Source organism: Aotus nancymaae, unplaced genomic scaffold, assembly GCF_030222135.1.
Source record: "Aotus nancymaae isolate 86718 unplaced genomic scaffold, 86718_ANA_hifiasm-v0.15.2.pri h1tg000032l_0, whole genome shotgun sequence".
Classification (NCBI taxonomy): Eukaryota; Metazoa; Chordata; class Mammalia; order Primates; family Aotidae; genus Aotus; species Aotus nancymaae.
In genome coordinates this window covers 8,135,225-8,159,779 of record NW_026988445.1, presented here as the reverse complement: position 1 = coordinate 8,159,779, position 24,555 = coordinate 8,135,225, and the positions used below count along the sequence as shown (strand labels likewise).

General features: G+C 42.8%; 1 protein-coding gene across 3 annotated transcripts in view; it reads left to right on the top strand.

Annotated features, from left to right (window-relative positions):
* Positions 1-24,555, top strand: part of SLC30A10 (solute carrier family 30 member 10) — a 45,314-nt gene that overhangs the window by 7,946 nt on the left and 12,813 nt on the right. Inside the window, exon 1 of one of the 3 annotated variants that reach the window (XM_012459692.2) lies at positions 23,352-23,991. The exons of 1 other annotated variant lie outside the window; for it this stretch is intronic. In XM_012459692.2, the coding sequence (XP_012315115.2) occupies positions 23,352-23,991 (640 nt within the window). Of the gene's footprint in view, positions 1-23,351; positions 23,992-24,555 lie in introns of those variants that run through there. One more of the 3 variants, XM_064383513.1, reaches the window with a different exon arrangement.

Below are 24,555 nucleotides of genomic sequence, written 5' to 3'. Positions count from 1 at the left end.
ATAGTCCATGTCTTGATATTTATTGTCGACATCTGAGAAGGTGTCTTCAGAGAATTTTGAGGAAGTAATTTTTTTTTGAGACAGGGTCTTACTCTGTCACCTAGGCCAGAGTGCAGTGGAGTGACCACAGCTCGATGCAGCCTCAACCTCCCAGGCTCAAGCAATCCTCCCATCTCAGCCTCCTAAGCAGCCGGGACCACAGGTACCTGCCAACCATGCCCAGCCAATTTTTTTCATATTTTGTAGAGATGGGGGTCTTACCATATTGCCCAGGCTGATCTCAAACTCCTGCTTCAAGCAATCCTTCCACCTTGGCCTCCCAAAACCCTAGGATCACAGGCATGAGCCACTGCACCCTGAGGATGTAGATTTTGATAAAGTATACCTATGCTCTTGTTCTTCATCTGCCATGATAGCTTTAAAATGTGTCAGCTTAATAGGAAATAAAATAAAGATAATCCTTAAATCAGGTCAGTGGGAGGCAGGGGCTGGCTCCTTAAAAAGGAAGAGCAGAAAAGTCAGGTTGAAGGGGCAACTGGCTGAATGGGCCATCTGTTTTCTGTAGAATTCTTTACCTGAAGAAACTGCTTTAAGTTTGCCTCTCCTGAAGGAGAGGAAAGAGGAGAACTAGCAATTAGCTCCACACATGCTGATCGGAGCCAACATTATTGAGACTGTTGGGGGCCAATAAACAACTTCATTCATAAATCTGGAGCTAATTGAGAAATAAGGAATAGAAGATAGATAGCAATGAAAATAGTAGCTCAGTGTTTGTATTGTAAAAGCTGTTTTGGAGAATGTAGCTCCGGTGTCACGATTGGCTTCCTAATACTTATCTGAGAAGTAAACTGACCTATCCTCTTATAGGCAGAGCACAATAACTGGAAGAGCAGGGGTAAGCCCAGGAACAGAGAGAATGTTCATTCTCGTGAGCAGGCAGTTGGAGGGAGGAAGCCCAGGAAGGGCGGAGCCTGGCTTAATCCATTCTTCAACCTAACCTGCCAGTGAGAGAAGACCCTTCCACCCTCGGAGTGACTACTTACATGGGGGTTGAAGACACAAGACGAGAGGAAAGGCTGTCTCCCCCAACACTCTCCAGATTTATGTTCCTTTCACTCCTGGCTCCCCTGGAAGGACTAGATGAACAGTTTATCATGACTGTACTGCTGCATTTCCATAAAGCTTGTGTTCCCAATACCAACCACTGCTTCCTTTGGATATCATCCTTTGGGCAAGGTTTGGCAATTTAGATACCCTCAATAACTGAAATGGGTTAGAAGAGTATGTATACTAGTTAAATTAACTCCGAGGCCCCCAAAGGTTCAATATTGCTGATTGGAAATTATATAGTGATATAAAGTGATAGCATCAAGATACTCTAACAATACAACGCAGCAATATAAAAATGTCCCAAATTTTAACAATATGAAGCCCCTCCTAATATCAAATTATAACAGAAAATTAAATTCCAAAATTAAATATCTTTGAACGTATGCATTAATATTCAAATAAATCAGAACCACTGGTTATTAAGCTAAAGGCAAGACTAAAGGCAAGTAAAAACATAAAACCCCCAATCCTCCTCTTTTGGGCACAGTCTGTGTGAGTATAGTTTCATGCCTGGTGGAGCTGGAGTTCCTTCAGCAGTTTTAGTCTGGATTGTTTTCTACTAGAATGGATGCCATTCCTTCAGGGCATCCAAAGTTTAGCACCAAGACTTTCATGTTCTTCACCTTTTAAATTACCAAAATCATCATTACAAAGGTATCCCTCATGGATAGCCACCCTTCCTCCCTTCACTCCCTATCTCTATGCCCTGGAAACGAATAGCCTGTTTTCCATCTTCATAATATTTTTATTTCAAGAATGTTAAATAAATTGAATCAAACACATGTGACCTTTGAAATTGGCTTTTTTCTTTCAGCATAATGCACTTAAGATTCATTTAACTTGTTGCATGTATTAGTAGTTGTTTTTTATTGCTAAGAAGGATTCCATGGTATGGATGTAGTTAGATATGTGTTTTAGCCACTCTGCCAATTTTCTGTCTTTTAACTGGTGTGTTTAGAACATTTACATTTAATGAAATTATTGAAGGTTGGGGCTTAAGACAGCTATTTTACTTTTCATTGTCTGTTCCTACTACTTTTTATTTCTCTCTTTTCTGTTTCCTGGCTTCCGTGAACATTATTTGGAATTTCGTTTTGATTTCCCTGTAGCACTTTTGAGTATGTCTTCATAGAGCTGTGTTAATAGTTACTCTAGGTATTAGATTGCACATACATAACTTATCACTGGGTAATGCTGTCAATACTTTTCTTGTTTGAATGAAATGCAGAAATCTCACCTCCCTTTGTCTTTTTCCATTTGTGGTTGTTATAGTTACGCAGGTCCCTGGGGCTTATTTTTTTCTATTTTTTCTCTGTTGTTCAGATAGACTACTTTCTTTCCTCTGTCTTCCCCATTTCTGCTACTGAGCCCATCTGTTTAGCTTTTTACATTTTTTTTAAATTTTGTATTCACTGCTAAGAGTCCCACTGAGTTTTTATTTCAGTTATTGTAGTTTTCATTTTTAAAGTTTCTGTTTCATTCTTTTATCTTCTATTTCTTTGCTGAGACTTTCTGTGTTTTTGTTTCAAATGTATTTGTAATTGCTTGTTGAAGCATTTGTATGATGTCTACTTTAAAATCCTTTACTAGAAAATTTGTAACATTGTGCTACCTCAATGTCAGTGTCTTTTTTCACACTCAGACTAAAATTTTCTTGGCTTTGCTACGATGAAAGATTTTCTGTTGAATCCTGGACATTTTGGGTATTATGAGGCTGTGGATCTTATTAAATTTTCTGTTTGAGCAGGTCTTCTCTGACACTGTGCAGGTGGAAGGGGTGCTGCTTGTTATTTTAAGATGAGGATGGAAGTCCAGGTTTCCCCCTTGGCCTTTGTTGACACCCTGAGATGGGAGGGTGCTTCACTACTGCTGAGCAGCTGCGGGAGATCAGGGTCCCCACTATGACTTCACTGATAGCATCCTGACTGGAAGGAGCAGGGGCACCTTCTCTGAGTTTTTAATTTCAACAAATCTGCTTTTCATTTATGATGACTTATTCTTTACTCATACTTTCCAGACCTTCCTTTATTCCTTGCTATTAAACATACTTAGTTTATATTATGTATCTGGTATTCTCAACATCTGCAATTTTTGCATGTCTGATTCTGCTATTATTTTTGTTGCTTCTTTCAAGGTGGTTTATTTTCTCCCATTTTGTGTGTTTCATGTTTTTTTTTTTTTTTTTTTTTTTTTTTATGAGAGGGAGTCTTGCTCAGTCGCCCAGGCTAGAATGCAGTAGCACAGTCTCAGCTCATTGAAACCACCGCCTCCTGGGTTCAAGTGATTCTTGAGCTGCAGCCTCCCCAGTAGCTGGGATTACAGGCCTGTGCCACCACACCTGGCAAATTTTTGTATTTTCAGTAGAGAAGGGGTTTCATCATGTTGGGCAGGCTGATCTTGAACTCCTGACCTCAAGTGACCTGCCCTCCTTGGCTTCCCAGAGTGTTGGGATTACAGGCGTTAGCCTCCATGCCCAGCCATTTCATGATTTTTGATTGTGAATTAATGTTCAACAAAGCTTCCTCTAAGGGAATTATTTCCAGAATAAATTATTGGTACATTTTTCCAAGAAAATTTGCATTTGCTTCTGTCAGGTGCCTGAGGGCGTTACCAACTTGGAAATACTTAAAAATTATTTGCCTGAGTTACTATTATTACATATGTAGCATGAATTCGGCTGCATTACCACATGAAGACCACATTATAGTTTCAACTTCCCAGGGGAGGTAGTTTTCCCTATGTCCACATCCAAGGCTAAAAGGTTCAAGTTTCCTTGCTGTCTCCTTTGGGGCAGTGGGTTTTTGTTTGTTTATTTGATTGTTCATTTCATTTTGGTTCAACCTTAGACCAAGGAATCAAGCTTTGTGAGGGGATCTCTGGTTCAACTGTCCCTCTCAGTTTTGTCTCTTACACCATCCATGATCATGTGGCTGCCAAAACTCAAGACTGGAGCATCTGTCTTTATTGGACAGATGCCCTTAAGTCAGATTCTGACTTCAACTTACCCTTCTGGATTTTGACTTTTGCTTCATTTTGTGGCCTCAGTACATTTTTGATTTTCTGCCACACTTTCTGAAGATTTCAAAAAGTCTGAAGCCTTATCCCAGAGCTAGAACACTTACAGGAAAATTTAGATTCCCTGAATTTAGCACTTACTGTAAACCACGACATCTTTACTGCTTTTCATGACCACAGCAGAGACTCAGAAAAGAAAGAAGTCTTCTTGGTTTTTGCCACTCTAAGATGCCAGCCAATATGTGGCAGACCTGGCCATGGCCAACACTTGGGTACCAAGTTCCGTTGGCAGAGCTTTCACAACAGGAGGCTGATTATGGCACCAAGTTTTCCTACCTGGTAAACTCATGGTATCCTTTCCCAGTGAGCGACATTGAAAACATTCTTTCCTGCGTACAGAGTTTAGATATGTGCAGCAATGACATCCTGGGCTTCAGAATTTATTTGTGGTGTGTTTTCAATCAGCATGTGAAAGAGATGAGAGAGGAAAAGGAGGAGAGAGAGAAAGAGAAAGGAAGAGAAAGGGAGAAAGGAAGGAAGGAAAGGAGGGAGGGAGGAAGGAAAGGAGGGAGGGAAGGAAGGGAAGAAGGAAAGAAGGGAGGAAGAAAGGTCCTTAATTCTGTTTCCACCTGGAGCCCCTGCTTCGGGCTCTGTCTACACTCAGGCTCCGTCTACACTCGCTCTGTGACTGCCTGTAGCTTCAGGACTACTTAGACCTGTGAATCCTGCTTCCTAATCCTGCTGCTGTCATGCTCACGTTTGTTTCCATCTGAAGTTCAGCCTTAGCGAACTCCTGAGCAGAAGCTGTTTTGAAGGCTTAAAGTTTGCTTTTTGTTTCTGCTTTATGTTCCTCCAGACATTACTTTCCACAGCTTTGGAAGGTTGCAAGCATATCGTTCAACTGAATCTCTTGTTCTGAAGTTTGGAATGTGCTTCTCGTGTTTTATTTCCTTCTGTGTTCTCCTTCTCCTCTCAGGAAGGCTCAGCTGGGTTGTTAATGATTTCATCAAGTTCCTAAGCGGGTCTCTTTCCTTCTCTACGCAGGTAGGCTGGCGTTTTTGTTGGACTTTCTTCCTTTACTTTGTCATGGTTTTCTGGGTCAGATATTTATTATTCAAACAGATTTTTTTTCCTAATCTCAGTGAGAGAAATGAAGTCAGTGTTTTATAGGTCTGCCAAAGGCAACTGTTGTCCAGACAAATCTGATCAACCCTCACCTCTCTGAGTTAGATAGTCTCACTTGAAAGGCATTTTCCAACAAAAAATCGACCCCTGGCCTGGACTCAAACTGTTATTGTCCTATCTAGATCTCATTCAGTATGTCTTGCCTTCCTGTGCCTGTCCGGGGAATTCTACCTCATTCTGGTTTTTAATATGTTCACTCAGGACATGGGAAACCCTGCCCCACAATAACTGTTTTGCTTTCAAGCTTATCTAATAATACCTTAAATAATTCCATGCCAATATCCATTGTCTTCTCTTCTTTAATAGTTCCAAATTTTATGGACCCTTTGTATGGCTTCCCAATCTTCACACGGTGATTCTCTCTTCCAGTTACTGTGTAACAAACCATTGCAAATGTACTGGACTAAAATAACAATTGTTTTACGAACCCAAAGGTTCAGCAGGCTAGAATTGGAAAGCACACAGTGGGAAGAGGCTGTTTGCTTCCACGATGTCTGAGGGCTCCGCTGGGAAGACTCAGAGGCTAGGGGTGACCTGATGGCCGAAGGCTGCAATCACTTGACGGCTTATTTACTCATAGGTCTGGCGTCTGGGCTGGAAGGTTTTAATGTATAGGACTGCTGGGTGGACAGCCTACACATGACTGCTGCCTGTGGCTTGGCTTCCTCGCACTAGAGTGGTCTCAGGACATTGGCTGTGGTGGCTCAGGGTTTCAAGCATGAGCGCTCCCTCAACAAGGCAGAAGCTCCATTGCCTTTTCTGATTCAACCTTAGAGTCTATGGATTGCAAGCAAGTGACAAGATGGAAGGAGCGTCAAGCCCCTAGAGTTGGCCTTTGAATGGAAGGTGTATCAAGGTCACCCTGAAGAAGAACATGTGGACTTGGAGAACGTGGAGTAGAGATATGATTATGGCTGTCTTTAGAAAAAAAACAATCTGCCCGGTTTGTCCCTTGACTACAATTTTCATCACTTCCACATGCAAAAGACTCTTCCCACCTCCCCAACATCCCTAAAATCTCAGTCCACGTGAGCCATGATATGAAAAGACTGTTGGTAAGCCTCAAATCAATTTAAATATAGAACTGTGTCTAAGAGACTTTCAGAATTGTAGGTACAGAATAGAATGCAAGTGTTTTAGATACTAATGAGGAGGCCACCGGAAAGATTCATTGAATGAACTTAAATCATCACCTCCAAAAGAAGTTTTAAAGAACTCATGGGCTAGTGATGTCAAAAGCCTATTGGAAATAAAACTTTCATACATTTCTTTAATAAAAGGAAGAAGTAGAATTATTTGCAGATGATATAATTGCTTACCTAGAAAATACCAGGAAATCTATGAAACAATTACAAGAGGTAATAAAAGAATTTAGCAAAGTCAGAGTATACAATCAATTACATTCTTACACACTGGCAGCAAATAATGGGAAAACAGCAGGAAGATAGCAATCTCCCGCCTCACTCTACTGCCCAGACTGGAGTACAGTGGCATGATCATAGCTCACTGTAACCTTGAACTCCTGGACTCAAGCCATCCTCCCTTCTCAGTCTCCCAAAGTGTTAGGATTACAAGTATGAGCCACTGCGCCCAGCCTTCATACCCTTTTGATAGTATACATTTGTACAATATTTTAAAATGCCATTTTGGTGGCAGCTGTGAGCACTTTTAAGTGCTTATACTCTTTGACTTAGTACATCTAGGAACCTAAACTCCAAAAACTGAGCAATGATATATGTGCAAGAATGTTTAGCCGTATTTACATAAACAGTCACGATAATGATGACCACAGTGACAAAGCACACTGTATAAAAAAGAAGACTGAATACACATCAGTGGATATGGGGGCTTCTTTCTTTTTTTTTTTCTTTTGAGACAGTCTTATTCTGTCATCTAGGCTGGAGTGCAGTGGTGCAATATTTCTACCATGAAATAGCATAAGCAGATTAAAAGAATGGGGTATTCATATGAGAACCTCTCAGAATATTCGTATTTTAAATGATCTCCAGAAGATTAACATTTGAGATGTTTTGTACACATGGTAGAAGCTGCTGCGATTGTCTAAGTCAGCAGTCCCCAGCCTTTTTGGCACCAGGGACAGGTTTCATGGAAGACATGGACCGAGGGTAAGGGATGGTTTTGGGATGATTCAAGTGCATTATATTTATTGTGCACTGGATTTCTATTATCATTACATTGTAATACATAATGAAATAATTATACAACTCACCAAAATGTAGCATCAGTGGAAGCCCTGAGCTTGTTTTCCTGCAACTAGACAGACCCGTCTGGTGATGAGAGACAGTGGCAGATCATCAGGCATTAGATTCCTAGGTCCATGGGATGCACAGTTCACATCAGGGTTCACACTCCTGTGAGAACTGAATGCTGCCCCTGATCTGACTGGAGGCAGAGCTCAGGTGGTAATGTGAGCAATGGGGAGTGGCTGTAAATACAGATGAAGCTTCACTTGCTCTCCTGTCACTCATCTCCTGCCGTGTGATCCAGTTCCTAACAGGTCATGGAGTGGTCTGTGGCCTGGGGATTGGGGACCTCTGGTCTAAGTGACGTGGTTAGAGCACAGTCAGTATTCAAAGCCAAGTAGACTTGTCTCTCAAATTCGTGACATCATTTCACTCTTCCCAGCTGAAAGACTTGAGAAAGAAAGTTATTGGCGTCTTTAAACCTCAGGTGTCTCCAGTTAATATAAAGGTGCATCACCCTTACATTTTTCCTTCTCCTGACGATAACATCAGAAAAGATATGCGAGCGTGTCTGAGATCATCCATGCAGGCCAGAGCTCCACTTCGTCAGGTTGCTTCTTTGAAAATGTGACGCATCATCCACAGGGCTGGACTCTGTGAGCTGTGAATACTTGTTCATAATGTTTACATAATTTCCCTGGTAGAAAAGCATTTGATGTGTTCTGAGTTCTTCACTTACATCGTTTAAAAAAGTGTAGCCATCTACATGATTCCAACTATATGATATTCTGGAAAAGTCAAAACTGGAGGCAGTGGGAAGATCAGTATTTTCCAGGGTTGCAGGGAGACAGAGGGATGAATAGACCGAGTGCAGAGGATTAAAGGGCAGCGAAACTACTCTGTAGGATATTATAATGGTAGATACACATTATTACACATTTGTCAAAATCCACAGGATATGTGTACAACACCCAGAGTGAACCCTAATGCAAACTCTGGACTTTGGGTGATAATGAAATGTCAACGTTGCTTCATTGATTCTAACAAATGCCCCACTTCGGTGATAGTTGGGGAGGCTGTGTTTGGGGTGAGGAGGGGCATAAGGGAACTCACTGTGTTTTCCACTCAAGTTTGCTGTGAACCTAAAACTGACCTAAACAATAAAGTATTAAATAGGAAAAAAGAATGTTTTCATAACTGGAAACACAAACGCCTCCAAGAGGTCAGGCAGTTAACAAGAAAGAGCAAAAGCAGGTCAAGTTTCAGAAACGTTTTTCAAATGCAGGGTCCTGTCTGTCTTTCATGCTCCCCTTTTGATAGAGGCATGACTACCAGAGCTAGCTCACTTTGCTCTTGGCTCTCTGATTTCAGGTCTTACCGCCTGCCCTTGCTTACTCAGTTCTGGCCATCACAGATGCTTTTCTACTCCATGAAACACTCCTTCAATGTCTCTGCCTTAGAGACGTTGCTCTTGTGGGTCTTGCTGCCTGGAATACTCTTCCCAGCTGCTGTCTTTCAGGTTTCAGCTCAACTTTCACCTCTTTGGAGAAGCGTTTCATGACCATCCCATCTAAGGCGGTAGCTCCATAGCCACTCTGTAGTACAAAACAGCTTGAAAGCTGCTGGTGTAGGTGATTTATTTTCAAAATAACCTTTATTGCTCCCTAATATCTTCCTCCCTGATATCTTCCTCTCTCCCTCCTTCCTTCTTTCCTCCTTCCTTCCTCTTTCCCTTTTCCTTCCTTCCTCCCTCTTTCTTTCATTTCTTTATTCACTTTCTCTTTTATTGCGTTATTCACTCTAGAATGTAAGACCCACAAGAACAGGATCCTCCCTGTCTTGTTCCCTGCAATTTCCTTCTCTTGAACCAGTGCCTTGAGTACGGTGAATGTTCAGTTAAGACACGCTGACTGACCAAGTGGCTCTCACTCCCCTGCCTGATCCTTCAGTGGCTTGTTATTCCCTTAAGATAAAGTTCCAGCTCCTTTGCTTGGCTTTGCAGACTCATTAATTCCTTCCTTGCTTACCTGAAGCCTCATCTCCTTCCACTTTACAACCTCAAATTCCGTTCTCCAGTCCTGGTGAGTTTGTGATGTTCTCCTCTGTACCACTCCCTCCGCCTCCAGGACTGGGCTCATGTCATTCTCTCCTCCCAGAGCACTCCCCACCCCACTCACTGCTCTGTGCCAACTCCTCCCACGCCTTAGGTCTCCCACGCCACTTCTTCAGGAGAACCTCCCCTGACACCCAGCCCTAGGTAGGTGTTTCGTCTTCCTCTCCGTGTCCTGCCAGGCCCCCTCCTCTCCTCTTCATACCTCACACCATAGGGAAGTCAGACATTAGAGTCTATCTAGGAGAGACAGACTGTGTCAGTCACACTCATTGCCTTATCCCCGATGATACCTAGTGCGTACTTGATACCTATGCAGAGAATGAACAATGGAATGAATGACTCTGAGACTGTTTCTGACATCTGCCTCCTCATCTTCACTGATCGTCAGGGATCTAGGGCCCACCCTCTACCCAACCAACCACCCCAAACTGCTCTGCCTTCCCTAGGATGAAGCCCCTGCCCTCGTGGTCTAAGATGCCTGTTAGAGCCCCAGCCACCACATTCACATTCCAGCCTGCAGGATGGAGAAGATGCAAAGGAGGGCATGCTTCCTCCATTTAGGGAAATTTCTGAAAGCACCACGTGATGTTTCCATTTAAAGCTCTAGCCCCAAACTTAGTCACATGGCCACAACTAGCTGCAAGAGCAGATAGAAACTATAGTCTTTATTATTATTATTATTATTACTATACTTTAAGTTCTTGGGTGCATGTGAGAATCATGCAGGTTTGTTAACAAGTATACACATGCCATGGTGGTTTGCTGCATCCATCCCCCCATCATCTACATTAGGTACTTCTCCTAATGCTAACCTTCTTTAATCCCCTCACCCCCTGCTATCTCTCCCCTAACCCCACATCCCCGAACAGACTCCAGTGTGTGATGTTCCCCTCCCTGTGTCCATGTGTTCTCATTGTTCAACACCCACTTATGAGTAAGAACATGAGGTGTTTGGTTTTCTGTTCTTGTGTCAGTTTGCTGAGAATGATGGTTTCCAGATTCATCTATGTCCCTGCAAAGGACATGAACTCATCCTTTTTTATGGCTGCATAGTATTCCATGGTGTATATGTGCCACATTTTCTTTATCCAGTCTATCACTGATGAGCATGTGGGTTGGTTTCAAGTCTTAACTATTGTAAACAGTGCTGCAATAAACATACGTGTGTATGTGTCTTTATGATAGAATGATTTATAATCCTTTGGGTATATAGCCAGTAATGGGATTGCTGGGTCAAATGGCATTTCTATTTCTAGATCCTTGAGGAATCCCCACACTGTCTTCTACAATGGTTGAACTAATTTACACTCCCACCAACAGTGTAAAAGTGTTCCTGTTTCTCCACATCCTCTCCAGCATCTGTTGTCTCCTGGTTTTTTAACAATCACTATTCTAACTGGTATGAGATGGTATCTCAATATGGTTTTGATTTGCATTTCTCTAAAGACCAGTGATGATGAGCTTTTTTTCATATGTTTGTTGGCTGCATAAACGTCTTCTTTTGAAAAGTGTTTGTTCCTATCCTTTGGGTTGTTTGGTTTTTTTCTTGTAAATTTGTGTAAGTTCTTTGTAGATTCTGGATATTAGCCCTTTGTCAGATGGGTAGATTGCAAAAAATTTTTCCCATTCTGTTGGTTACCAGATCACTCTAATGATAGTTTCTTTTGTTGTACAGAAGCTCTTTATTCTCTTTGTAGCAATTGTGAATGGGAGTTCACTCATGATTTAGCTCTCTGTTATTGATATATAGGAATGCTTGTGATTTTTGCACATTGATTTTGTATCCTGAGACTTTGCTGAAGTTGCTTATCAGCTTAAGGAGATTTTGGTCTGAGACAATGGGGTCTTCTAAATATACAATCATGTCATCTGCAAATAGAGACAATTTGACTTCCTCTTTTCCTAAATGAATAACCTTTATTTCTTTTTCTTGCCTGATTGCCCTGGCCAGAACTCCCAATTACTAGATTGAATAGAAGTGGTAAGAGAGGGCATCCTTGTCTAGTGCCAGTTTTCAGAGGGAATGCTTCCAGTTTTTGCCCATTCAGTATGATATTGGCTATGGGTTTATCATACATAGCTCTATTGATACCTAGTTTATTTAGCGTTTTTAGCATGAAGGGCTGTTGAATTTTGTCGAACAACTTCTCTGCATCTATTGAGATGATCATTTGGTTTTTGTCTTTGGTTCTGTTTATGTGATGGATTACATTTATAGATTTACATATGTTGAACCAGCCTTGCTTCCCAGGGATGAAGCCGACTTGATCGTGATGGATAGGCTTTTTGATATGCTGCTGGATTTGGTTTGCCAGTATTTTATTGAGGATTTTTGCATCAATGTTCATCATGGATATTGGCCTTAAATTTTCTTTTTCAGTTGTGTCTCTGCCAGGTTTTGGTATCAGGATGATGTTGGTCTCATAAAATGAGTTAGGGAGCATTCTCTGTTTTTGTATTGTTTGGAATCATTTCAGAAGGAATGGTACCAGCTCTTCTTTGTACCTTTAGTAGAATTCGGCTGTGAACCTGTCTGGTCCTGGACTTTTTTTGGTTGGTAGGCTATTAATTGCTGCCTCAGTTTCAGACCTTGTTATTGGTCCATTCAGGGTTTGAACTTCTTCCTGATTTGGTCTTGGGAGGGTATAAGTGTCTAGGAATTTATCTATTTCTTCTAGATTTACTGGTTTATTTGCATAGAGGTATTCGTAGTAGTCTCTGATGGTAGTTTGTATTTCTGTGGAATCGGTGGTGATAGCCCCTTTATCATTTTTTATTGCGTCTGTTTGATTCTTCTCTCTTTTCTTTTTTATTAGCTGGCTATTAGTCTATTTATTTCGTTGATCTTTTCAAAAAACCAGCTCCTGGATTTATTAATTTTCTAAAGGTTTTTTTGTGTGTGTGTCTCTGTCTCCTTCGGTTCTGCTCGATCTTAGTTATTTCTTGTCTTCTGCTGGCTTTTGAATTTGTTTGATCTTGCTCCTCTAGTTTTTTTAATCGTGATGTTAGGGTGTAGATTTTAGATCTTTCCTTGCTTCTCTTGTGAGCATTTAGTGCTATAAATTTCCCTCTAGACACTGCTTTAAATGTGTCCCAGAGATTCTGGTACGTTGTATCTTCATTCTCATTGGTTTTGAAGAACATCTTTATTTCTGCCTTCATTTCATTGTTTATCCAGTTGACATTCAGGAGCAGGTTGTTCAGTTTCCATGTAGGTGTAGTTTTGAGTGAATTTCTTAATCCTGAGTTCTAATTTGATTGCACTGTTGTCTAAGAGACTGTTATGATTTTCATTCCTTTGCATTTGTTGAGGAGTGATATACTTCCAATTATGTAGTCAATTTTAGAGTAAGTGCAATGTGGTACTGAGAAGAATGTATATTCTGTGGATTTTGGGTGGAGAGTTTTGTAGATGTCTATTAGATCCGCTTGGTCCAGATCTGAGTTCAAGTCCTGAATATCCTCGTTAATTTTTTGTCTCGTTGATCTGTCTAATATTGACAGTGGGGTGTTAAAGTCTCCCACTATTATTGTATGGGAGTCTAAGTCTCTTCGTAGGTCATTAAGAACTTGCTTTATATATCTAGGTGCTCCTGTATTGGGTGCATATATATTTAGGATAGTTAGCTCTTCTTGTTGCATTGATCCTTTTACCATTATGTATGCCCTTCTTTGTCTCTTTTGATCTTCATTGGTTTAAAATCTGTTTTATCAGAGACTAGAATTTCAGAAACTGTAGTCTTTAGCTAAGCAGCAAAAAACACGTGAGGAGAGGGCTCAGCAATGTGTTAAACTTAGCGTCAGGGTTCAGTTAATGAAAGAGGAGGGAACATGGATGTAGGGGTAGGCAGTGAGTCATCTGTGGCATACCAAGGTCAGAGATCTGGGGTTTATTTGAAGTAATAGGAGAGCGTTTAAGCCAAGGAGTTGCATGAACAGTTACATTTTAACAATGATCACTCTGGTTGCTGTATGAAGATTGTAGTAGATGAAAAATGGGGATAAGATTCTTGCAATAATTCTGGCAACAGATCATGGAGTCTTTTTGAGGCAGTGAGATGAATTCTGATATATTTCAGAAGGTGAGTGAACTGGATTTGTTGATGATATCAGTTGGGGAATGAGGGAAAGGCAGGTATTAAGGATTATCTCTGGCTTTTGACGTGATCATCCGGGTTGATGCTGTTGTCATTTACTGTTACTGGGAAGACAAGGAGATGTGTCTGTAATGCCTACTAGATATCTAGATGGAGATGCACAGTAGGCACTGAATTGAGTTTGATAAAACCCAGACTGGAGGTATATATTTGAAAATCAATCCGAATGTGGATCTGAAGCCTTGGGACTCTGAGATTCCAAAAGGAATAAGCATAGATAGATAGGAGTAGTAGGCCTAGGAGTAAGTCATGGGACTCTCCAACATTTAATGATTTAGAAGAGAAGGAGAAACTGTAAGTGAAATATAAGGAGAACCAGGAGGGTGCAGCATTCAAAAGTCAAATGAGGAGGGTAATTGAAGAAGGAAAGCAAGGTCCTCAGTAACAGTTATTGCTAAGAATTCTAGCCAAATGAGGACGGAAAACCAATGGATTTGGGAATCAAAAGGTCATAGATAATATTGAAAAAGTCAGTGGTGCAGTGAAGATGGAGGTGGGATTGGAGTGGGTACAAAAGGATGCAATTCAAGAAAGTAAAGACTATGCGAACTTTTTCAAGAGTTTTTTTTCTCTGGAGGAGATCAGAGAAATGGAGCAGGAATAGGTCCTCCAACCCTGGGGAGGAATCAAAGTAAGGGAAAGTCCTTTTTATTATTTTTTAAGGATTAAATTTATATTTCTCATGAGTATTGCATGTGGAGAAGAGGAGAAAACCATTCTTAGCACTTCATAATAAAAATAGGTTCTTGACCAACTATTGACCAGAAGTGTCTGGTTGCAACTGATAAAAAACCAACATCCACTTGCTTAAGAAAAGAGAGAAAATTTATTGGTTCACATAATCAAGTTGGAACCTGAGACTTGAATTCTATTAGAGATTCTCTATCACTGCCTCTCAGCTCTTTCTGCTTCCTCTCCTATTGCAATTTGAAGGGTACTGGAAAGAAGCAGGGGGAGACATGATTACCAGGGTCTCCAAGTCACATCCTCATGGTTTAATGACCAGACAAGAAACGAAACCTGTCTCCCAGATTCATTTGAAAAATTCCAAAAGAAGAACTCTGGCCCATCTTGGGTCAAGTGCTCATCTCTTGAACCAAGCATTGTGACCAGGGGATGAGGGACTGTGATTGGCTTACATGCCTACCTCTGTATCCAAGGGGACAAAGGGGACAGGATATCTTACCACAAGAAAGCAGGGGGGATCCGGGCAATCTGAAACTTTAGTTGACCCATTTAAATACTGGTGGCCACAAATAAAGTGCTTGCTTTCTGGAACTCAGGCTGATTGTGGGTCTACGGCTTCATAATTACAGCAATAATGTCTTTTATTTTTATTTTTCTATATATTTGTACCTTCATTATCTTATTTGATATTCAAACCAACTACATACACTAAGCAGTATGAGGCTCTTCTTTGCATTTTACAGATTAGGAAACTAAGGCTCAGAAATCAAAACGGCCTCTCATTTTGTGATGGTGATAGTGTCTCCCAGTCCGGACACCCCCATTCTCTCCACTCTTCTGCCACGTGACTAACAAGCAGGTCATGATGGACAAAGAAGGACATCAGTGATGACTAGGGGGCTTGGGTTTAGATTTACAAAAGATTTTATTTTAAATATTTTTATATTTGTAACATATTATTAATCAACAGCTTATATTCATACCATATTTTATTAGTCAATAGCTAAGTCATTCTAAGATAATTGGCTAAGTAGATTATTTAGACCAAGGGGACATACATGACTTTATAAAAAGTAAGGTACTGGCTGGGCGCGGTGGCTCAAGCCTGTAATCCCAGCACTTTGGGAGGCCGAGGCGGGCAGATCACGAGGTCAAGAGATCGAGACCATCCTGGTCAATATGGTGAAACCCCGTCTCTACTAAAAATACAAAAAAAAAAATTAGCTGGGCATAGTGGTGTGTGCCTGTAATCCCAGCTACTTATGAGGCTGAGGCAGGAGAATTGCCTGAACCCAGGAGGCGGAGGTTGCGGTGAGCTGAGATCGCGCCATTGCACTCCAGCCTGGGTAACAAGAGCGAAACTCCGTCTCAAAAAAAAAAAAAATAAATAAAATAAAATAAGGTACTTTAGGGCCAAGCGTGGTGACTCACACCTGTAATCCCAGCACTTTAGGAAGCCGAGGCAGGCAGATCACGAGGTTAAGAGGTCGAGACCATCCTGGCCAAAAATGGTGATACCCCGTCTCTACTAAAAATATATAGAGATTCCACAAGGTTCTTTACTGGAAGTCCACAGTAGTTTTGGGAATGACAACAGCCAGAAATCAATGGAAGGAGCCAATGTCTGTTGATTATCAACTAAAGAAACTGTGCATGGCCCTTCACATAAGCTTTTTCATTTGATTCTAATAACTACTGTTTGAGAGAGTGATACCTTTATGTCTAGCTTAGAAATGAGAATGTAGAGACTCGAAAGTTTAGTGACGTGCTCTCTTCTGAAGAGCTGATAGAAGCAAGGTCGGATTTTAGATCTGCACGGCTCCAAAGCCTGTGTTCTCCCACTACATAACTAACCGGTGCATCTGGCAAATAAAGGTAAGGACATTTATTAATAGGTTTGGTTTTGATCCTGTCTCCCCTCCACATGCAATTATTTCCACAATTTCTTGGGTAAATGGCATTTTTCATGTTCATATAGTATAAAATTAAGGTGAAATCTAGCAGTGAAGAAAGTTGCCATCTGTGTTGTATTGTTTTAGATGGCATCAAATACATAGAAAAAGTTTTGGTAACTTATGAAATAACACAATTTAACTTATAGTTAAAACAGGTCTAGAATCAACATCAAGGGGTAGTTTTTCTTTATTTCTTGCAACTTTTAGTTCTTTTTGCTTCCATTTGAATTGGAAATAGTCTAAAAGCTGATTTTCCCCCTCACTGTTTACCAATCAAGAGGAATCAGACCCCAAATGATATCAGTAAATGATGATGAGCTTTGAATGAGAAGTGTTTCTTAAACTCCCAGTTCTGCCTTTGATACTTTTCTCTGTTCCTCCTGATAGCCATAACCCTTTTCATTTTTGTGTTGTCACCCTCGTTTCCTTGACAAACCCCAAGCACAGGGATTCTCTATGAGTGAGTCTCTGGGGTTGTCCTTGTGACCTGGAGATGGTAAGAAACACGTAAAGCAACGCTATAGTGTCAATAATGACAAGCTGACCCTAGATACCACGGGTGGCCTCTTTGCTCTCAAATGAATCTAATAGCCCAAGGAAGTATTTCTCCTTTTTCAGCAGCCCATTCAAAGTGGTATTAACCATTACCCAGCTTTTATCATTCCATATCTTATGGAAAAATAATAGTGTTCACCTCAAGTCAAATATCTCTTAAATTTAATGCATTCTGAAATACTTTGAGAAAAAAATGCATCATCCTGGTGTTACATAAAAATTTATGTCATCCTTTTACATCCACGCTTTCAACAGTTGGTAACTTCGGTTCCTGTTTCGGTTTGTATATGTGGAACGTCTTTCAAACTATACTTCTCTTCTTCTTCTTTTTTTTTTCTGAGATGGAGTCTTGCTTTTGTTGCCCTGGCTGGAGTGCAATGGCGTGATCTTGGCTCACTGCAACCTCTGCCTCCTGGGTTCAAGTGATTTTCCTGCCTCAGCCTCCTGAGTAGCTGGGATTACAGGCATCCACCACCACTCTTGGCTAATTTTTAATTTTTTTATATTTTTAGTAGAGACAGGATTTCACCATGTTTGCCAGTTGGTCTCGAACCTGACCTCAGGTGATCCGTTCGCCTCAGTCCCGCAAACTGCTGGGATTAGAGCTGTGAGCCACCGTGCCTGGCCTATACTTCTCTTCTAATTGCAGAAACTTAAACATGTTTTATCTTATGTCTCCATAAATTTCACTGCTCCTAAGATGGAGCTGTAAACAAATCCTTAAACGTTTATCTTCTCTAAGAGTAATCCTCAGTGAATTCTTTGGTGAAGAAGAATATTCTCCTCTCTCTCTCTCAACTTGGATTTAAAACCCCAGGTGATGGTTATTTCTTGTTAACATTCACTGAGCCTTTCTTATGAACCTGGCGCTATCCTAAGCAATTTATATACCTTTTTCTACTTAAGTCTCATTACAACGCCATGAGGTAGATACTAATAGTATCCCTATTTCACAGGTGAGGAAAGAGAAGGTTTAGTAAAGAACGTGCCCCAGGTTACAAGAGCAGTAGCAAGTGAGTAGCAGAGCCCAGATTTAGTTCCAAATCTGACTCAGATTATTAACTGCTGCGCTACTCTGCCTTTTACGTTTTCTCAAAGTGAGTGCAAAATTAAACTTATTTAGAGTCTGGTATCTTCTCAATAAGTATGTGGTATCGTGATATTATGCTCGTGCTCCTACCACTTCCCGGGCTGTTGTTATTAGGAGACATACTCTTTCATTGCAAGAACAAGTGGCATTTTGAAGAAACCGTGGAGGTGGTCTTTGGGTGAAGACACTGCAAGCGGTTGGGCACAGCTTTGTATTCATGTTAGAGCTGCTTCCTTCAAGGTGGGCTGCAAATCACAGCGCTGCTATTTCTTCTCCCTTATGAATATAGCCCATTCGAATTAGCGTTGATGACTACCTCATTTTTTATCTTTTGCACATCTCATGCCTCTATCATTAAAAAAAAAAAAGAATGGCTATTCAAGTCAAGAATATCTTAAATTTAATGTATTCTAAAAAACTTGGAGGGTCAATATGCATACTTTCGGAGTACGAAAATTACCTTTGTACAGGCAAAGTGTTATAGACGTACATGTTATATAAACTCACCAATGAAGACCTGACTTCATCCACAATAAAAATTTGCTGCTTTGGAAAGGTCCTTTCTCCTCCCTAAAGACAATGCCATCTCTTGTCAAGTAGAACTAAAAAGAAAAATAGATGCTTTTTCAGTTTCTAAAAAAATAATTAATTGTTAATTTCTGGTCAAATACCAGTATAAAAATAATTTTTAGTGTCATAATCTGAATTTATGAATTGTAGTATGTCAAATTTTGCACCAATACAAAGAGAACTTTAAAAAAACATTTCATTTGTTTAGAACAAAAGAAGCATTAAAGGCCAGGCGCGGTGGCTCACACCTGTAATCCCAATACTTTAGGAGGCCGAGGTGGGTGGATGAGTTGAGGTCAGGAGTTGGAGACCAGCTTGGCCAACACGGTGAAACCTCATCTCTACTAAAAATACAAAAATTAGCTGGGCGTGGTGGCGGGCACCTGTAATCCCAGCTACTCGGAAGGCTGAGGCTGGAGAATTACTTGAACCTGGGAGGCGGAGGTTGCAATAAGCTGAGATCAGGCTCATGCTACTTCACTCCAGCCTGGGTGACCAAAAAAGAAGCATTGAAATGATTGAGTTCGTATAATCTGGAAGCAAAGGGTGTAAGCTTTAGAGTTTGATTTCTAGTTCAGATCTCAAGGCTATTAATCATTTTTAGCTTGTGTGATCTTGGGTAAGTTACATAAAATCTCTGGACTTCAGATTCTTTCCTATAAAATAGTACTTATTTTATGGGGCTGATGAAATGAGATGATGCTCATAAAAACCCTCAGCACAGGGCTGGGCAGAGTAAGAGATTAATAAACAAAAGCTATTGAAACCTCACAATTTGCTGTTAAGTATAAAGTGCTGGCCAGGTGTGGTGGCTCACGCTTGTAATCTCAGCATTTTGGGAGGCCAAGGCAGGCAGATCACTTGAGGCCAGGAGTTCAAGACCAGCCTGGCCAACGTGATGAAACCTTGTCTCTACTAAAAGTGCAAAAATTAGCTAGGTGTGGTGGCGCACAGGCTGAGGCAGGAGAATCACTTGAATCCCTGGGGCAGAGGTTGTGGTGAGCTGAGCTTGGGTCACTGCACTCCAGCCTGGGTGACAGAGTAAGACTCTGTCTTTAAAAAATATAAAAATAAAATGCAGCCTACATTTTTATCAATTAACTTAGATTATGTATACTCTGTGTGTGTGTGTGTGTGTGTGTGTGTGTGTGTGTGTGTGTAGTTTTAGTACAAACCTTTTTCTACAGTGCTTTTTGTTGACACAATCTGGCAACACTTACCCTTTCTTTTTTTTTTTTTTTTTTAATTGCATTTTAGGTTTTGGGGTACATGTGAAGAACATGCAAGGTTGTTGCACAGGTGCACACCTGGCAGTATGATTTGCTGCCTCCCTCCCCTTCACCTATATCTGGCATTTCTCCCCATGCTATCCCTCCCCAACTCCCCACCCCCCCCACTATCCCCCCTCCCCCCAACAGACCCCCGTGTATAGTGCTCCCCTCCCTGTGTCCATGTGTTCTCCTTGTTCAACACCCGCCTATGAGTGGAAAACATCATTCTCAGCAAACTGACACAAGAACACAAAATCAAACACCACATGTTAACACTTACCCTTTCTTAAAGTCAGGAATGGCGCCCGCAGGCAGGCTGCCTCCACCACTTCCAACTCCTCCTGCTCCCTCAGCCACTGGCTTTCTGGTTCCATCCACTGCACTGAGGCAGTGACACAATGCTTATCTGCCCTTGGTTAGGAAAATAATTGGGCAATCTGCTCCAGTGATACATTTCTGCTGATTTCAGGTTTTTCTTTCAGTGGTGAATGACAAAGAAATCCAATTAGCAAGGAATGCTTTAGTTTGTCAAGTTTAGTTCCACAAGGCCTCCTTCACTTATTTGGCTGTTTTGCTTGTCATGTTAAATGTTTCAGAGGCTTTACGGTTTGAAGACAGTCTAAGCCAGAAATTGGAATGGGTACAGTACTCTGATAAATCTCTTTTGTGAATTAGAGTGTGTCATCTTTTGTTCAATAGTAATTCCATTACACATGTGCTGTAGTACTAATACTATTGATAACAATAATAGAACAGTTATTGAGTGCTTACTGTGTACCAGGCACTGTTTGAAGCATTTTACACATATTAACTCATTTAATCTTCCCTATACTATTATTATTCCCATTTTACACTAGTGAAAAATACTGTAGTCTATATCTTCTTATTTATTATACATTATTATTTTTATATTAATTTTTTTTGAGATGGAGTTTTGCTTTCGTTGCCCAGGTTGGAGTGCAATGGTGTGATCTTGGCTCATGGCAACCTCCACCTCCCAGGTTCAAGCAATTCTCCTGCCTCAGCCTCCCGAGTAGCTGGGATTACAGGCATGTGCCACCATGCCCGGCTAATTTTGTATTTTTTTTAGTAGGGATGGGGTTTCTCCATGTTGGTCAGGCTGGACTCAAACTCCCAACCTCAGGTGATCCGCCTGCCTTGGCCTCACAAAGTGCTGGGATTACAGGCGTGAGCCACCGCACCTGGCCTTTTATATTAATTTTTAGAGAATATTTCCAATGATCAGTTTTCTCTAGTTCTCAGTATACAGATATTTTCCTGGAGATGGGAATGTTTAATCACCCCTCTGAGTTTGGAGGCTTATCTGGTGTAAGGTGAGACCCTTGGATTAAGGATGCTTTATGGACCTCAGAGATACTGAAAACAAATTTATCTTTTACAAGGCTAAGGACAATGAATAGGGCTAGATTCATGGATTCTGTAGTGGGGGGAGGTGGGGTTGAGACAGGGCCTTGCTATGTCACCCAGGCTGGAGTGCAGGGGCACCATCACGACTCACTGCAGCCTCGACTTCTTGGACTAAAGCGATCCTCCCACTTTAGCCTCCTGAATAACTGGGACCATAGGCACACACACCTGGCTAATTTTTGTGTGTGTAGATATGGAGTTTCCCTATGTTGCCCAGGCTGATTTCAAACTGCTGGGTTCAAGTCATCTTCCAAAGTGTTGAGATTACAGGTGTAAGCCACCATGCCTGGCCTCTGGATGGTTTTTTGTTTGTTTGTTTTTTGATGAAACATTTTTATTCATTTCCAAGCCAAAACTACATGTGTATTTTTCAGGAATGATTAAAGTTCAGGGATTGGGGATGGGGAGGGAGAATAGAGATGACCGGACTTCACCTTCAAATCCTCTGTGGGATGAGATAATGAGATAACAAAAGAAACCCACAAAGAAACCTAGGAGCCAGGCCTCCCAAACCTCCACTGCTGGAAGAGACCAGCAGCAGTCACCTTTCGTCAAGGGTCCCTTCCTCAGCCTCTTCCAGAGTCCTGGAGGCTGTTCCCTTCTGGATAACTTTTATTTGGAACAGAGCCTGTTGTCAGTAGAAGAGTCTTGGCCAGGCACAATGGCTCACACCTGTAATCCCAGCACTTTGGGAGGCTGAGGTGGGTGGATCATTTGAGGTCAAGGAGTTCGAGACCAGCCTCCCCAACATGGTGAAACCCTGTCTCTACTAAAAATACAAAAAATTACTTGGGCATGGTAGCAGATGCCCATATTCCCAGCTACTCTGGAGGCTGAGGCAGGAGAATCGCTTGAACCTGGGAGGCAGAGGTTGCAGTGACCTGAGATCGTGTCACTGCACTCCAGCCTGGGCAATAAGAGCGAGACTCCATCTCAAAAAAAAAAAATAAGTCGCTATTCGGAATAAACCTTCATGTACTATCAGGTCATGCTCTCAGGGACACTTGGGACTGAGTAGAATATTCTCTTCAATGGAGAATGAGAGAAGTACACAGAGGAGGTCAGCCCTGGCTTCTTTAGTGGCCAAGGGACTTGTGTGTATCACAGAGTAGAGCAGCCTTCAGTGCTGGGTGGGAGCGCATGCTTGCAGAAGTGGGGTCTGTGCTCTCCTGAGGGCTGCCTGTGATTCACTCAAGGAAGGAGGCCTTGACAGCGAAGATCCTGAAGGGGAACGGGGACGCTCCTGTGCCATGAGAGGGTAATAGGAATGATTTTGCACCCTTTATGATGGCTGTGAGGAACAAGAGAGGATTAAATAGCTTTATCCCGAGGTTAGGAGAATGAAGCTGGAGGGCTGAATGAGGGATGAGCTCACATCACGAAATGAAAAGCAGGAAGCATCTTCAAGGGCAGTGTTGCCCCAAGCCTGTGCTTCGGGACCTTGCGCCTGGTTAATATGGAATCTGCCCTGCAAGGTGCCTTTGAGCACGTACTCGAAGGTGTCCACGTCCACCGCAGCGAACACACCCCACAGCAGCCAAGGCCCTTATCAATGCGTCAGCAGGACACTGGCTACCCTGAGGGCCCGCAGACGAGGGGTGTCTGGGTGAATCCCACCTTTGCACGAGGAGGGGGTCTGTGAAGATTGACACCCAGACACGCCCCCTCTCCTCCGCAGCGCCCCTCTCTGCACAGTCCTGTCCCAGAAGCAGAGACATCGGCTTGTGGCCACCTGCCAAGTCAGGCCCAGGCCGCGGGAGGGGAAAGGAGCCGCGGAAGGCGGCGCACGGGCTGTTCAGATACTGCCGCCGCCACTCCTTTAGACTCTGGACGTGCGGGGACTGGCTGGGCTCGGCCTCGCGTTATAAAAAGCGGCGGGGCCGGGCCGGCGAGACAGCCCAGGAGGCGGGTACCGGGTCTCGCGGATTCGCGCCGCGCCCCCACCTGTGGCTGTGCGCCGGGCGGGCTGTGCTTCCCGGGGCGGCGCCCGGTGCCAGCGGCTAGTGGCGAGATGGGCCGCTACTCGGGCAAGACGTGCCGGCTGCTCTTCATGCTGGTGCTCACCGTCGCCTTCTTCGTGGCGGAGCTGGTCTCCGGCTACCTGGGCAACTCCATCGCGCTGCTCTCCGACTCTTTCAACATGCTCTCCGACCTGATCTCGCTGTGCGTGGGCCTGAGCGCCGGCTACATCGCCCGGCGCCCCACCGGGGGCTTCCACGCCACCTACGGCTACGCCCGCGCCGAGGTGGTGGGCGCGCTGAGCAACGCCGTCTTCCTTACCGCGCTCTGCTTCACCATCTTCGTGGAGGCCGTGCTGCGCCTGGCCCGGCCCGAGCGCATCGACGACCCCGAGCTGGTGCTCATCGTCGGCGCCCTGGGGCTGTTGGTCAACGTGGTGGGGCTGCTCATCTTCCAGGATTGCGCCGCCTGGTTCTCGTGCTGCAGGCGGGGCCGCGGTCGCCGCCTGCAGCAGCGTCAGCAGCTGGCGGAGGACTGCGCTCCCGGTGCTTTCGGGGGACCCCAGGGCCCGGAGGACCCGCAGCGCGCATCGGCCCCAACAGCCCCCGGCTCGGACTCGGCCGTAATCCTTCGGGGGACCTCGGTGGAAAGAAAGCAGGAGAAGGGGGCGATCGTGTTCTCAAATGTAGCAGGTGCCTTTCGGTTGCATCCTCTGGACCGCTTGGCCCTTCCTTCCTCCTCCCACCCGGTCCCTTTCCCTTTCTTCTCACCCCACGCCCTCTTTTTCTTCTGCATGCTTTTTTTTTTTTTTTTTTAAATTAACATATTCTCTATCTTTTCTTTTTTCTCCTGGATCCTCGGGTAGCCCTAGTCTCTTTTTCCTTCCCCTATTCTCTCTATAAAAGTATTGATTTTCTTTGAAATCAGTCATTATTGGGCAACAGGCAGCACTCTCCAACCCCTCCTCCCTCCCATTAGTTGCTATCTGAATTTTGTTTTTCTCCGTTTCTCTTTGCCCATCTGTTTGTCCTCTTGGGTGTTACGGGTTTGGGGGCTGCAGGTGGGCTCCCATTTGCCCTCTTTTTGTTTTAACTTGAAAGGATGTGTGAATGAAGTCCAAAGGTGTATCACAAGGCTATTTCAAGGTCAAATGTACTGTTCTGAGCTGTGTGTGTGCAGAGGAAGGGTCTCCCTTAAGCTAGTAGGAATTTGAAATAACAAAACTTTATTTTGAGTCCATTGGTTTTTTTTGTTTG